Raw genomic sequence first — 17,061 nt, 5'->3', positions numbered from 1 at the left:
GTATGCCTGTATATCTTTTTGTATAGCCTCACCAATGTATCCAGTACCTTACAGAATTAGCAAGACAAATACAGGGAATTAATATACAAAGTTTCACACGTGCATTAAACTGGTGGTTAAACAATGGGGACTAGAGAATCCCTGACCCACAGAGCTTACAATCTAAATGAAACAGGGAGATTTACAGTATACAATAAGTGCAAGTGCAATATAAAATATTTTCAGGTAAGATGAAAGTGAGGTACAAGGACTAGTCCGAGGCCCAAACTAAGCAAATAATTCATTGAAGAGATGAGATTTCAGGCATTACTTGAAGATTGGTAGGGATGTGGGTTGGTGAAGGTTGAAGGCGAGGGAATTGCACAGCAAGGAGTCAGGTTAAGGCTGAGTTCCCGGTGGTGACGGAGGCGCATGCGCGCCACACCCTGGCCCTCTATGAGGCAGGCCCTAGTGGCTGTGTGTGGGCGCGCAAAGCGTACGCTGGCAGGGAAGACACATGTCTTCCCATGCCGCGGTTACGTGGCAACATGCAGCCAATGGCAGGGCAGATATGCCCGTCATGGCTGCGCCCCCCGTTATGGCCCCGCTTCCTGCTCTCCCCTACAGACCGTCGATCGTGACTGTAGTCTCTGCACGCACTGCCATGCTGCCAGGCGTGCGTGCAGCAGGGAGGACTGTGGCCGTAGCCTTAGATGTGAGAGTTCTGAAGAGACAAATGGAGCAGAGAGGAGACGGCCCTCAGCAGAGCTAGAAGGGGATAAAAGCTGAGATGTAAGAGAGGATAGAAGAATATAGAGAGAACGAGAATCTGCTAAGTAATGCAGTGTTTGATGGGGAGAAACTGAAAGGATCTCATGAGAAGAGGGAGCGAGACAGATCAAAAAGAGAGGGAGTGAATTCTAGTAACTGTGTTTTGAATAGGTGTAGAGTGGCGTTGGAAGAAGGGAAGGCCAGAGAGGAGAAAGTCTCCATAGTTGGAAGATGAGGGTATGCAGGAGTTTTAGGAGAGGGCAGACTGTGGAAATGTTGCCGAGAGAAAATCTGCCAGATTTATCAACAGCATGAATGTGAGAGAAGGAAAGAGAGGAGTCAAATATTACACCAAGGCCGCGTGCTTGGGAATTATATGAATAGTATTTTTGACTGACAAAATGACGCAAAATGGAGCAGTTTAGTTTATGTGGGTCTTATGGCAGAAGATTACATGGGCAGTGTTGTCGCTGCATCACTTAGATTGTAAGCTCTCCAGGGCAGGGATTTCCATTCCTCTTGTCTGATTGTGTTTGTTGCACTTATTGTATTATAATTCCTTGTTCTGTATTGTTTCTGCTGTAAAGCGCAGAGTACACTGTCGGCGTTATATAAAGACATACATACATAACATGGGCATCTACAGTATCTTTACACTATAGGTTGCTGTCTGGTTTAGTTGATATTATTAACGCACTAATATGATAGACCAGGAGTTCCTTAACTTTACTTCTCATGGACAGTTTCAATGTTAATTATTTGGAGGATGTACCCTTAAATAACGTATACAGTAATAAATACAAGATAACTATCTCTATCTATGATTTCACTGTGAGAGCTGCTACAAATAAATGTCAGGTCTTCCGGAACCACCACCAAAGTTATTAGGGGCCACTGGGTGTCCATGTGCCACAATTTTGAAACCCTGGGTGAAGAGAATATTTTGTTAATTATGCATTGGTGAAATATATTCTTCAGTGTTTTGGATTTGTAATTTGCTTTCAGCAATTTGATTTACAGATTAAAAACATTTACTCTGTCTTTTTTGTTTACGTCTGTTAGAGAACAGCCTGAAAGAAGAACTGAACTTGAGCTCCGATACATCCAGAAGCTGGCTGACTCCTCGCAGCCCAGAAGTGCCAAAACACAATTATTCCTGCCACATGGTGGACACATACAAGGAACCAGTGGCACATGGTGAATTTACAGACCTTGTACAGCACACAGCGGAGACGGACTCTAAATATTTGACCAGCAAAAGGTATGCAAGAGATTTAAGAAGAAGCCACGGTGCTCAGCCTTTTCTCTGTTGTCAGTGTGGCAAAAGCTTCTCACTGGACAGGGACCTGCTCACACACCTGTGTGTCCCCACCAGAGAGCAAACCTTTACATGTACAGATGGTGGGAGCAGTTTCTCACTGAAGGGGAAACTTCTTCCACACCAGATGATTCAGACAGGGGAGAAACCATTCACATGTACAGAGTGTAGTAAAAGCTTTGCCACAAAGAAGGAGCTCCGCAACCATGAGCGGATTCATACAGGGCAGAAACCATTCACATGTTCAGAGTGTTGTAAAAGCTTTTCTAAGAAGCAGAGCCTCCTCCAACATGAGTGGATTCATACAGGGGATAAACCATTCACATGTACAGAGTGCAGGAAACAATTCAGGAGTAAGAGCAACCTCCTTATGCACCAGAGGACTCACACACGGGTGAAACCATTTAAATGTACAGAGTGTAATAAAAGCTTTTGTACAAATGTGGAGCTCCTCAACCATGAGCGGATTCATACAGGGGAGAAACCATTCACATGTACAGAGGTTGGGAAAAAATGCAGTATTAAGAGCAACCTTCTCAAGCACCAGAGAATTCATACAGAAGATAAATCATTCATATGTACAGAGTGTGGGAAACAATTTCAATTTAAGGGTACTCTCCTCAGACACCAGATGATTCATACAGGAGAGAAGCAATTCACATGTACAGAGTGTTGGAAACAATTCAGTACTAAGGGCCACCTCCTCAGACACCATATGACTCATACAGGGGAGAAACCATTCACATGTGCAGAGTGTAATAAAAGCTTTTCTACAAATGCGGAGCTCCTCAACCATGAGCGGATTCATACAGGGGAGAAACCATTCACATGTACAGAGTGTGGGAAACAATTCAGCGGTAAGAACAACCTTTCCAGACACCAGAGGATTCATACAGGGGAGAAACCATTCACATGTGCAGTGTGTAGTAAAAGCTTTCCTCAGAAGAACGGTGTCCTCGAACATGAACGGATTCATACAGGGGAGAAACCCTTCACATGTGCGGAGTGTGGAAAACAATTCAGTATTAAGAACAATCTCCTCAGACACCAGAGGACTCATACAGGGGAGAAACCATTCACATGTACAGAGTGTGGGAAACAATTCAGTACTAAGAGCCACCTCCTCAGACACCAGCTGGCTCATACAGGGGAGAAACCATTCACATGTGCAGAGTGTAATAAAAGCTTTTCTACAAATGCGGAGCTCCTCAACCATGAGCGGATTCATACAGGGGAGAAACCATTCACATGTACAGAGTGTAGTAAAAGCTTTGCAACAAAGAAGCAGCTCCGCAGCCATGAGCGGATTCATACAGGGGAGAAACCATTCACATGTTCAGAGTGTTGTAAAAGCTTTTATAACAAGCAGAGCCTCCTCCATCATGAGTGGATTCATATAGGGAATAAACCATTCACATGTACAGAGTGTGGGAAACAATTCAGTACTAAGAGCCACCTCCTCAGACACCAGCTGACTCATACAGGGAATAAACCATTCACATGTACAGAGTGTGGGAAACAATTCAGTACTAAGAGCCACCTCCTCAGACACCAGCTGACTCATACAGGGAAGAAACCATTTCCATGTACATAGTGTGGGGAAAGCTCCTTACACACGAGAATTCATACATGAGATAAAACATTTGATTGTTCAGAGTTGGATTGGTCAATATACTGGTAGCATAGTAATACTTCAGTAATAAGAATGGGCAGTAACGCAATACTTACCATTACTTCTTACCATGGCATTCCTATCAGCAGCTGCAGGGTGGGAGGGTGTCAGAGAGAGGACAGAGGGTGGGTCGAGTGGAATGGGAGCAGGTCCGGGTGCCCCATGACTCTCATGCTGCTGCTATAAGGAATCCTCCAGCTGGTAATCTCACCCCTCCCTATTAACCACTTCTCTGCCATGCCTCTTAACCCTTCCATCATGACTCAATCACTTCCTCTCCTCCCCCACATTTCTGTCAGCTCTCATGCCCATTACCCCACGCCTCCCCATGGCCTATTAATGCGTACAGGAGAAGTGGGGTGGAGTATTTGTAAATGATGAAGAAAAGGGGCCTTACTGTGGGTGTAGTTTGTTTATTATAAATTAAATTCTTAAGATTAAAATATTCTGGGGCGTGCCGATGACGTCAGCCAGAGCAGACGGGTGAACGGAGAGCTCCGGAGACACACTCAGATAATCACCTAATATAGGCACTTTTCGTCCGGCAAAAAATCCCCCAAAGGCTCCCCCTTACCTACCAAAGCATGAGGGATGTCAAACAAGGGGAAAAACCAGCCGGCCCAGGGGGTTGGCAGGTATTTCACCCCCGCGAAATAGCACACCGATGCAGGGGGGAAAAAACAAGATGGCGGATCACCGCCAGGCACACGAGGCAAACAAGGCATCTCAGACCCCGCAAGCCCCGCTGAGAACTCCCCCCCGGACGGGGGAATCAAGAAAGAGTTCCTCGAGGAGCTACACGCCAAATTGCAGAGATCATTGCAAGCTGATCTTAAGGAAGCGGTTACAGCAATTAAGCAGGACATTCAAGGCCTCCAGGAGCGCACCACGACACTGGAGAATCGACTTGAGGAGGCCCTGCAACACCAAGCTGATGCCGATGAAGAAATAATTCGGCTAGGCCAGGAAATTCACTCACTTCGCGACGGCCTGGAGGACCAAGAAAACCGGGATCGCCGCCAGAATCTACGGATCCGCGGCATCCCGGAAGCGGTCCAACCCGGCCATCTGAGAGAATACCTAGCGGACCTATTCACCTCTATATGCACAGACCTTGAGCAACGCGACATGGAGATCAACAGAGCGCAGAGAGCGCTGGGCCCACGATCTGACGACGCGAACCGCCGGCGGGACGTGATCGTGCGGCTCCACAGTTACTCTACTAAAGATAAGCTCATCGGAGCGTGCCGAGAAAGAGACACTATAATGTTCAGGGGCGAACCACTCCAGGTCTATAATGACCTGTCGAAACTAACGGTGGACCGCCTGAAAGAGATACGCCCTCTCACACTGCTCCTCCGCGAAAAGGGGATAAAATACAAGTGGGGATTTCCCTTTAAATTGGTTATAAACCACAAGGGCAAATTCCTCTCAATACGGTACCCTGAAGATATGGAACATCTAGCGAAGGCCTTGGGCCTTCCCCTGGAGCCTCCCTGGACCGCCGAACCAACCGGAAATCGACCCCGAGAAAAGGAGGACCCGCCAGTAAGAGCTTCAGAAAGGATCGCGGAGCAACGGCACTCCCGCGATAAATGAGGCAACTGCAGCAGCACTCACGCAATCTACTGTCCCGTGAGAGCTCCATAACCTGTTCCGGGAAGGCAAGATAGCGACACGAGAGGCCTTACCTTTCCAGGGGGCGCCCCATCGATTTTCAGACGGCCCGCAACTGACGCTGCCCCCCTACGCGGTACATCTCCGTTTGTTACCTGTTCATCACACGGGACTAAGTGACGTGCCAGCCCAGACACCGAGAGGCCAGATCGAGAGAGGCACCTGAGTAACACCAAACCCTGCTCCGCTTTGTTCCTCTCCCCCCCCCCTCGGCTGAGGGTGGACCGGCACACCACCTGAGGCCGCGAGTTGAGGCAGACCCTGACTTTTCTTGGACGATGTGCGACAGAGCCTCAGGACAAACTAGATCCAGTTTGCTGCACCCCGCTGAAGATCTCTAAGGGACAGGGTCTGTAACGCAGAAGCACATATACACAGTCAGTTAGTTTTACCCCTACAACCCCAAGTTATATAACTTCCCCTGGTTGCGCGCAGCGCTGAACGTTGACACAGAGTTTAACTAGCTTTAGATAAAGACCCCCCCTCACCCAGGCCCCCCTCCCCCCCTCACCTCTCCCACCCCCTCCACCACCACACCCCCCCCACTTCCATCACCGCCCCCCCTTCCCCCCCACCCCCTCTAACCCGCGAACCCCTATCTTCCCACCCTGAACTTGCCTCTTTACCTCCCACACCCCCCCCCCTCAATGGAAGCCCCCATGGTCAAACTCAAACTGCAGATTAATAAACAGATAGGAGACACGAGACTGGGCTAGGAAGCCAGAGAAACAATCAATAGTGAAGTGCGTTTTTTTTCTTTTCTGTTGTGTCCTGATGCGGTTGCTGTATACTTATCATGCAAACGATCAAATGTATAGTCTACAAGGTCTGAAAGATGCTAGAACTAATGATGAACCCCCTCCCCCCGTCTCCTTTTCCTCCTAACCCACACCGCTCCTTTTCGAGGATCTTTGCGACATGCCTAAGTTTATATATGAAGAGTCACGATACCGAGGCCACTAAAGGGGGCCTTGGAGCCCTCCAATTACTGTAATGATACTACATGTAACCAATCATGTGCAAAATATATGATGCTTGACAAGCAACCCTGGGTAACCACCAATGTGATTATCACGCACACATACAAAGGTACAATAGACAAGGTTTATATGATGCCTGCTCCAAAGACGCAAATCCCCCCACCTCCAACCCCGCCACCCCCCCCCTCCTCCTCCTCTTCCTCCCCCCCCTCCTTTCCCCCCCTTCCCCGCTCCCCCCCTCCTTTCACATCCACTCCCCGATCACCCCATCCCCCTCCAACGACCCATAGACTCACGGTTTAGGAACTGGTTAAAATGTGAAGGGCGGCTTCAAACGAGTCCACTACAGAAGGCCACAGGGCTCTCCATTTGTCACGAATGTCCTATATGCAATTAACCATGCGCACAATGTGTATAATATGTGATGACCGACATCTATCCCCATACACAACGCAAACTGATCTCCCCCCGCCCCCACCCCTCCCCCCGCCCCCACCCCCCCTCCCCGATCCTCCCCCCCCTCCAATGACCCATAGACTCCCGTTTCAGGAACTGGTTACACTGTGGAGAGTTGTTTCAAACGTGTTTACCGCAGGAGGCCACAGGGCCCTCCAATTGTTGTGAATGTACTATATGCAATCAATTGTGTGCACAATGTGTATAATATGTGATGACTGATATCTATCCCCATACACAATGCAACCCGCGCTTTAGGCCAGACCGGATCTCAACCTTTACGACCCTTTCAGGGTCGACTTTCTTCCCCCCTATCTATCCCCGCTGTTACTGTCCCAGCGGGCCCCCTCCTCACCCTCCCCACCTCGACTGAGAACCCCTAACTTTAACTCAACTAAAGAATATACCGACTCTCGAAGGGGAGCAAAGCCCACTCATTTAAACCCGAACCCATTGTTCCGTACTAAGAAGGGAGAGCTCTCACCAACTAGAAGAAAATCTAGACAACATGGACCATCAGAAAGCAATAAAAATAGTTTCCTTGAATGTCAAGGGCCTAAATAATAATAGAAAGAGAAGACTTGCTCTCCAGGAAATAAAAAAGTCCGGTGGCGATGTTGTTTTCCTCCAGGAGACCCATTTTACGTCTCAAGACCCACCCAAAACATTTCAACAAACATATCCGATGAGCTACTTCTCATCATTCAGTAGTAAACGCAGAGGGGTTGCCATTCTGATCCGTCAGGGCACCCCATTTAATCTAACAAAAATTACGGCAGATCCAGAGGGAAGATTTATTGTGGTCTACGGCTCACTCTCGGGTTCGGCAATCGCCCTAGTTAACCTCTACGCCCCAAACGAGAACCAGACAGAATTCCTAAAAAATGTTCTGGAGAAAATTGACCCAAAGTATATATCCTTGCTACTAATTGCGGGAGATCTGAACATGGCTCTCAACCCAAATGAAGATAAATCGAACACTCCTGGACGACAACACTCAACCCAGTCCCAAAGACTGGGGGAAAAAATTAAAGATATTATGGGTGAGTTTTCCCTAGTGGACATTTGGAGAACACAACATCAGGGACAAAGGGATTACACCTTTTACTCGGCACCTCACCAGACCTATTCCCGTATTGACTATTTTCTTACAACCAAGAATATTCTAGAGGCCGCTACTAAATCGGACATAGGCCCTATCACGTGGTCAGATCATGCTCCCATCTCCCTGACCCTATCCATCCCATTTGTCAAATCGACCTCATACAGCTGGAAACTGAATGACTCCTTATTGAACCACATCGAGATTGTAAAGGAGATCAAAAAAAACCTCAAGGAATATTTTAGAATAAACAAGGGTTCAGTCTCAACTCCAGCAATCCTGTGGGAAGCCCATAAGGCGACAATTCGAGGAAACCTTATCTCAATTGACTCCCACAGGAAGAAAACTAAAACCAAATTAACCAAAGAGCTGTCAGATAACATAATCAAACATAATCAAATTAGAACAGTTGCACAAAATTAACCCCTCTCGGAAAATATACAAACAATTGAAAAACGCTAGAAACGAGCTACAGGTGATCCAATTGGAAAATGTAGAAAAGGCTCTCAAATTGACGGGTCAGAGGTATTATGACAAAGGGAACAAGGCCGATAGACTTCACCACATTGTGTCACGAAACGCGTATGGAGAGGGAGGAGCTAGAACTGACACGGTCTTCAGAAGCAGGAGCATAGAGATCAGGAGAGACGCCAGAGTGTGACATCACGAGGCTTAGCGCGGGCTGACGGCAGTTACCCGGAGAGGTGAGCAGAGCACATTCTGCAGTGCTGGCCACCTCAAGCTGAGATAGAGGAAGCTATAGCAAATAGAGGGGGCGAATCTCGCAGAGTAACTACTGAGAGTTAGACGCCACTTCAGGGTTTGCAAACAATAGCGCCATCCTCCCAGAAGCCTGCCTACCTGATTGTATCAAGCTGCGGACGGCACGTTGTCAGCGGTTTTTATACAGCCTGGTTTATGTGAGTAAGCCCTTGGCTGTTTTTTATTTTTATTGTAATAAATTTTTATCAATCTGCACCATCATCTTTCATGTTATTTCCTTTCTGGGAACACATGGGAACTATGACCAAGTGGTAATGCTGTGAACAGACAGAAAATCTGGAGGATAGACATATAACACGTGGGATTCGTGATATCTGGAAGAGAAGAGGTTAAAAGCACAGATTGTCTCAAAGGAACAATAACACAGCAAGTCTGTAAGTTCATTACTTTAATCTGTTGTGGAGTTATTTATGGATTCTTGTGGCTGCGCAATGGTCTTTTACATTTTGTCCATTACAGTACCGACACACTTTATTGCAGTGTGGTCGGTACCGCAAGCCGGGAGATTTCCCGGCTTGCTAGTGGCCGCCCCTCGGCGTGATGACGCGCGGTCACGCGTCTTCGGGAGCGTGCGCCCCCTGCACGCACGTCCAGGGGCTCCCCGAGGGAGCCCTGGTGTCCCGCGATCGCGGGACAGCGGCAGGGGGTTCCGGGGGACCCGGCGGACCCGGCAGCGGTAGGGAGAGCGCCCCGATCGGAGGGCGCTCTTCCGCTGCTTCGGCGCGCGCCCGTCACACTCGGGCGCGCGCCAGGCTACTGCTGCGGCCAAGAACGGGCAAATGCTCGAATAAACTTGGCCGCAGCAGTACATACTAGGAGGAGTTCGGAACCAGCAGCCAGCAATTGGATCACCATCGCTCCATCAGCTGGAATATTGAAAAGAACTTTCCATATCCATATGGACTAATCATTGGACTGGGGTATTGTTGTAGCCTGAAGCGCCGGGTCATTGCATTTTTTGTATAGTACACTTATTGAACTTGTTCAACTCATTCTTGGAAGGAAGTCCTATCCCACCCTCAATGTCGTCCGCTAATCTGGCCATAATACTCAAAGAAGGAAAGGACCCCACTCAATGCGGAAGCTATAGACCAATCTCATTGTTGAACAATGACCTCAAATTATATAGTAAGATTCTGGCGAACAGACTCAATCCCATTCTGCCGAAGACTAATACACACAGACCAAGTCGGATTTGTCCTGGGCCGCCAGGCCTCGGACAATACCCGCAAGTTATAGTCGACCATAACCACTTGACAGGCACAAAGGCCATGTTACTGAGCTTAGATGCGGAGAAGGCATTTGATAGAATTGACTGGCTATTTCTAGATCAAACATTGACAAAATTTGGCTTTAGAGATTCATTTCTGACAGGAGTTTGAGCGCTCTACCAAAACCCGTCTGCCATGGTGCGGTTATCAGGCGGAGGCTCCAAATTAAAATGGAACACGACAAGGGTGCCCCCTATCCCCCCTTCTTTTTGCCCTCACAATCGAACCACTAGCGTCTAAAATTCGAAACAACCCGGATATACAGGGTATAGTCATTGGAAAAGAACATTACAAAATTTCTCTATTTGCTGATGATATCATTCTTACCTAACTAAACCTCCCTTCCTAACCTTCAAAGGGAACTAACAGAATTTGGAAAGATATTAGGATACAAAATAAACAGCGACAAATCCGAGGCCCTAAACCTTAGTCTCCCAGATCCCGAAGTAAAATTACTCAAACTAAATTTTAGCTATCGATGGTGTTCTTCATACATTAAATATCTGGGAATTAATGTGTCAAGACATTACCGGGATTTATACCGGGATAACTACCTGAAATTATGGGAAAAGATCAAAAAAGATCTAGATCAGTGGGAGGTTAACAGATCTCATGGATCGGGAGGATGATAACTGCCAAGATGAATATACTCCCAAGAATGTTATACCTATTTCAAACACTCCTGATCCATGTCTCTGGCATTGATCTGAAAAACATACAAAACAGATTATTCCACTTTATCTGGATGGGTAAGAGACCCAGAGTCGCGAGATCGGTCTTGCTGGCATCAAGATCCAAAGGGGGCCTAGGAGTTCCAGATCTTTATAAATATTATATAGCCGCACAGCTCAAACAGGCAGTAATGTGGAACACAGACCCGGCCCTTTGCTGCTGGGTAGAAATAGAGACTCAATATGCCAAGATGCCTTCTCTGCAAGCCTGCCTCTGGAGTCTAGACAGAGGAGATAGACAGACACACAACCTTAAACTACAGGCCTCGATACACGCCTGGGAAATTTGGATGAGATATAAACACAAGTATGGCCTGTCCTCATCAAGTTCCCAACTGACACCTATCCCCAACAACCCAAAATTCCCTCCGGGATGTGGATCTAAACTGTTCGACCAACTCAAAACACGAGGTGTCAGGCGAATGCCGATCTCCTAAGCCTTGGGAAGCTCCTGAGCTATCAAGATCTGAGGGCCAAATATTAAATTAGAGAATTGGACACATTCAAATATCTTCAAATCAGACATTTCATTCGACAAATATGCCCTCTCCCAGAATACCCCACTCTCACTAAATTTGAGTACCTCTGTAGGGTCAAGACCCATCAGAAAGGTCTTATATCTGAGATCTACCGCGTCCTAGAGAACCCAACGACCTTACTACAACACGATTATATGCTCAAATGGGCCTCAGACCTGAGCATACCTATAGACCGAGAGACTTGGGAAGAAATCTGCCAGGCAGCCTCAGAAACTTCCCTATGCACCACAATAAAGGAAAATATTTATAAAATTATGTTTGGCTGGTATCTTACCCCAGCACGTTTAAACCAGATCTACCCTCTGGCATCAGACCAATGTTGGAGAGGCTGTGGCAATAGAGGGGGCATGGCCCACATCTGGTGGTCATGTCCGGAAATTGTGAAGTACTGGACCAAGGTCCAAATTTTGATAAAAGAGGTCACCGACCTAGTTCTACCTATTGAGCCACTGACCTTCCTACTGGCCAGACCAATGCCCAACATTGTCCGACCAACTAGGAAATTAATATCCTTCATTCTCACCGCGGCGAGATGTGAGATAGCGGCCTCCTGGAGGAAAATGACCACACCCGCCATGAGATCAATTAAAAAGAGAATCAACGAAGTGATGCTCATGGAAGGGCTGACCGCCATCCTGAGACAAAACCTCTCTGCATTTGACGCTGTATGGGACCCATGGATACTTCTCACCAGGGAAAGACAACCTGCCCCACCAAGGTAGAGAACCAAACCCTTCCCTCAATGGAACAAAAACTCCGAAAAGTTAGAATACTATCCAATACCCGGGTCAAATCCCCCTCAGTCAAGTGGCGAACCCCTCTCCCACCTTACCCTTCCCCCTCCCCTCCTCCTCCCCCCCACCCTCCCCTCCCTTCTCGAGGGCAATCCCCCTACTCGACAACTCAGGTTGTCATTCTATCACCCCCCAAAAAAACGTGTTAAAAAAAATTGTTAGGTACTGTGAATTGTAATGTCTATTTTTTTGATATATCAAAACCTAATAAAAACTTTTTGGAAAAAAAAAAAACATAACAAAAGGTAATGGACAAAATGTGGGTTACACACAGGGAGGAAATGTTGTCATAATTACATCAGATTTGGTGGACTCAGATTGCTTATATGTGATACAACTTTGATGCACCAATTAATGTAAAAATCCCCCCATTTTAATACAACTACAATCACATGTCAATGATAAATAACTCAGTAAAGTCATGTAAGCCAAAAAAAAAAAAAAAATCTAAAATGTATTTGCTTTTTTTTTTTTTTTTTTACATTTTATTAACAATGAAATGCATTTCTATAAGAAATATGTTTCACAATAAATGACCTTGAAAATGTTGATGTCTTTTGCTTTTTTGTTTTCTATTGGGTGCTAATATATTGCTTAATATTGTTATCATAATGATAAATTACTGAATACTGTTAAGGTGGAAGATATTTTTGTTATTGCCTAACCCAGGGGTGCGCAAACTATTGGTCCCCTGTACTCACGCCCCCCTTACCTTGTTTTGCGACATCAAATGACGATGCGGGGTCTTGTGACATATCGTTACCCCGCGTTGTCAATCTTGTGCCCCCCTGTTTGCGCACTCCTGCCCTAGCCCTAGTTCAGGATATTGGAAACAATTTAGTACAAAGTGTGACCTTCTGTTACACCCAAATATTTACATAGGAGAAACCATTTGCTTGTTCAGTGTGGGAAACAATTCAGTGTTAAGGGCCACCTCTTCAGAAACCAACAAACTCATGCAGGGAGAGGCCTCTCACATGGACAGAGTATAGGAAGAACGTTTCTTGGATGAATGACCTCACACGCCACATGATTCACACAGGGGAGATAATTTGCTTTTTCAGAGTGGGGTAAACCATGTTATACAAAGTGGGACCTCTTGTTACACCAGCAGATTTACACAGGGAGCAACTTTTTAATTGTACATAATTTGGGAAACATTTCAGCACTGAGAGGCACCTCAACACACACCAAACAACTCATAAAAGTGGATTACATCATAATCAATTCCGTAATAGGAGGACAGTCCTCAGACACCAGAGCATTTACACAGGGGAGAAACCTTTCCCATGTACAGAGGGTATAAAATGTTTCTCGGTAAGAAAACCTTGTCACCCAATTGTTTACACAGGGAAGAAGCATCTTGTGTGTTCAGACTAGAAAGAAAGAAAATATTTGTAGCCATATTTGTCCTTTGCCCTATGTAAAAAAGAACAATTACTTGACCTTGGAGCCTGCGAGGAAGCTCCCCTCCCCCAACCCACAAATAAATAAACACACAACAAAGGTCTGGAGGTAGAAAGGCTAAATTTAGACAAATACTTTATCCTCATCTGCAGTATTTTGATCCAGAGGAAGGCAAACAAAAACCCCAGTGATATAACCTCCCATGATATCTCATAAGGGGGGAAATTAATTCCTTTCTGACTCCAAGAATTGGTAATCGGATTACTCCCTGGATCAACCTCCTTCCCGTGTATACTTATTTCTGAAAAGAAAGACAATACAACATATACAGTACAATATATTATACGATTGTCATGGTATTACACAAACAAAGGGGCGGGCGGGAACTTCTTTTCAGGGAGCAGACTGCCTTCCTTCCCCTGCGCTCCTTTGAATCCCCTTAGCTCCGCCCCCCTGTGACACTGGGGAAGGGGAGGGGAAACAGCATGCAATTCAGCCGAGCTGGAGGGGAAAGGGGAAGCAGCACGAGGACCGGACCAAGGTGTGGGAGAGGGGGAGGGAAGAGAGGGGAGCCTAGCCCCTGCGGTCAGATGCCCCATCGCCAAGGGGATCCAGGCTGCTTGACCTTGGAGCCTGCGAGGAAGCTCCCCTTCCCTCCCCCAACCCACATAAATAAATAAATACACAACAAAGGTCTGGAGGTTCAAAGGCCACGGCTTTGTTTACACAAATAAACCTTGGTAAGAACCAGCGCTGCCAGCGTGCTTTCCCCCTGGGTAAAGGCCGATTTCACACCAACCATGGCATGCACACCCACAAGCTGGGCGCCCGATGGCCCGGCTGTTAAGTGATACTGGGCCCAGGGAATCACGCACAAATGAGCTGTGCTGACTCGTTACCCCGAGCTCCACAAGGCTTTAGTGTTTATCTGCACCATAAGCTGCCACCAACGGGGCTATTTAATCCCCTTAAACTAGCCCCGTACCGCCAGACCCCCAAGGCCCTTTCAAGCCCCTCCTGAAGTGTCATATTACACAAGTCTCACCCTATTTCGGATGAGTGTACCCCGTTTTGGTCGAAATAATCCACTGTTTGCTGAATTGAACTCTGGGTGATTTATCACCCAGCCTCCTTACTGTAACATACATTTCGCTGCATCCCCTTTCCAAGCCTTCCTGTGGCCAATATCTGACCACACCACTTGAACCATCCCCCTAATCTGGTTCGCTGCCAACCTTTCTCTCCCAAGTAATGCCTCGTAATAAGTTATATCCTGCCCTAAGCAGAGAACACAAATTACGATGTCGTACTTGTAGATTTTCGGTTCACACTCTCTAACGAGGGTATTGTGAGATTATTATAAAGAAAGGTCACTCAGTTTGTATAAGATAAGGTTTGTTGTTTATTGTATCACAACAAAGAAATAACCAGTAATATCACAACAAGCTAATTTATAAGCTTAACAGTAAGTTAACAATCCATTTCTAACTATGCAGAGATCATACAGCTAATATGCTCGTCATACTCACAAAACCCAAAGATATTATGATAGGTCAGCCAGTGTCATCTATGTGGTTTCCCACCTCGGTTCTAATCCAATATGGAGTCATGCAAACTTATATAGTATCTTATTGTTTGCTGCGTACGTGATATGTGACCATACTCTGTGGTTAGTGACGTATGTTGTTTATCAGGATTGACAGTTTACTGACGTATGATTTGTTTCAGCATTTACCGTTTGACCACGGCCTGTTTACGCGAGTTAGTTCCCCTTTTATTTGGATGTACCTATGTCCCAATATCCTGTTCTTTTCTCAGCAAAACAACCTATTACCTGTGACCTGTAGTAATTATGCTATATATGCCATAAGATACCTGTAATCCATAACACCCTCTCCTACACATAATTATCATATTTTTGCAAATGCAGAAAAACTATCAAAGCAGAAAATATTCATTATGTGTACTTTTGGAAGACAGTGTCACTGCTCTCTGATGTTGATGAGCTTGAACTCACAGGAGTTTGTGATGAAACGCCAAAACACCCACAACTGCGCATATGTGCACAAGTGATTCCACGAATGTGCACAATTTGTAAGAATCACCCAATTGTAAAGCGGGTTGATGTTGACGTTCATACATACTTAAGAGAGTTGTATTCCAACGGGCCCCAAAACAATGTTGATGTTTATTACCTGAACATGCAAACAACGTGGTACAATTATATGACCCGTGGCTAACAATGCTGATATGACCTTCAATTGTATAAAAAGACATTTGAAATATTTGACGATGAATGTCTCTACACTTGAAGTTGGGTTGATCACCAAGAGTTAGTAAAGATTTCTCTTGCCAAAAATTACATAACATTAGCAAGCTACGCGGAAGCAATGTTCCATTAGGAGTTAAAACTGAAAACGGTCCTAAGGAAACAAGAGAGTCCTGATACATAAAGTCTCTCATCGTATCGTGAACTGCATGCACTTTGCGTGGTTTCCGATGTGGCAAAACAAGTTCATCTAAGTACATCCTCATGGAAGTTTGATAGGACCGTGGTAGACGCAAAATTTGTGAAGTATCTTTCTTTTCGTCTGTGTCGTTGCAACAGCATACTGCAGCAGGTTAGATTTGACCTGTGTGCTTAAAAAACAGTATATTAGTATCTAGGTAAAAATATAAGAATATATGCTAGAAGTCAAAATGTGATTAAACTGGTCGCCTCTTCATCTTCGGAAGAAAAGAGAAAACACGAAGTAAAATAACAAGGATTAATATTCCTAAAATAAAAAACAATAGTGGTTTTAAATAGCCTAGGATTCCAAACGCATTTCCTAGTCCACTAAAAATACCTTTACCAGTAGTTTGTAGGCTGGTGCCTATTTTTGACAAAAAATTACCTGTCATTGGCCAAAAAGTTTTCAGTGATTCACCTAGTGTAGTTAACCACTGGGGAAAATCACCCGGGTGTAAATCAACACGTAGTAATTCACTGTGAACTCTCTGTAAAAAGGTATGTACTATATCATGTGTGAACCCTATTGTAATCTTCATTTTCTTTAAATGTGCCAAATAGGCTGTCATGTGTGGAAGTATCAGTGTGATAGCTGGTACCTGGAAACGTACACCAGATGTAAGTGTCTGATGTAACAGAGGTGGAATAAATATAGTACCATAACACTGTATACTCCTATTGACTGTGACAAGTGATGCCTGAAAAGGTGGTATATCGCAATCCTCTTCTGTAGACAATACTATGTAACTCCCATTATCTAAACTGAATTAATGTAAAAGGAGTTTGAATTGGTGTCGCAGTTATCGGGCAGTTGCTACCTTGCATTTGATCATTGCAAGGCATGTGCTGTATAATGTCATCACATACTAAATAACCTCTATCAACACATTGTATGGTGCTGATGAAAAATTCACGATCACATTTCACAGACATGTACTGAAATGGTTGAGCAACCTGCACCCTTGCGAAATAAGAACCTGTGTGTAAGTGTCCAAAATTAAGCAGTTCCCAATTTGTTGTATAAACATCTCCTGGAATAAATAATTCGTAGTATAGAAACACTTCCCAT

General features: G+C 45.5%; 1 protein-coding gene across 8 annotated transcripts in view; it reads left to right on the top strand.

The window, feature by feature from the left end:
- LOC142488400 (uncharacterized) overlaps positions 1 to 12,621 on the top strand; it is a 68,660-nt gene extending 56,039 nt beyond the window's left edge. For 7 of the 8 annotated variants that reach the window (XM_075588882.1, XM_075588883.1, XM_075588884.1 and 4 more), the window contains one exon: positions 1,813 to 4,401. In XM_075588882.1, coding sequence (XP_075444997.1) covers positions 1,813 to 3,662 — 1,850 coding nt within the window. In that variant the 3' untranslated portion in view covers positions 3,663 to 4,401. Of the gene's footprint in view, positions 1 to 1,812; positions 9,113 to 9,554 lie in introns of those variants that run through there. The other variant, XR_012799407.1, reaches the window with a different exon arrangement.
- Positions 12,622 to 17,061: the final 4,440 nt, after the last annotated feature.

Source organism: Ascaphus truei, chromosome 2 (genome assembly GCF_040206685.1).
Source record: "Ascaphus truei isolate aAscTru1 chromosome 2, aAscTru1.hap1, whole genome shotgun sequence".
NCBI lineage: Eukaryota > Metazoa > Chordata > Amphibia > Anura > Ascaphidae > Ascaphus > Ascaphus truei.
The sequence above is the reverse complement of the archived record's forward strand: the minus strand, read 5'-3'. Positions and strand labels throughout refer to the sequence as shown.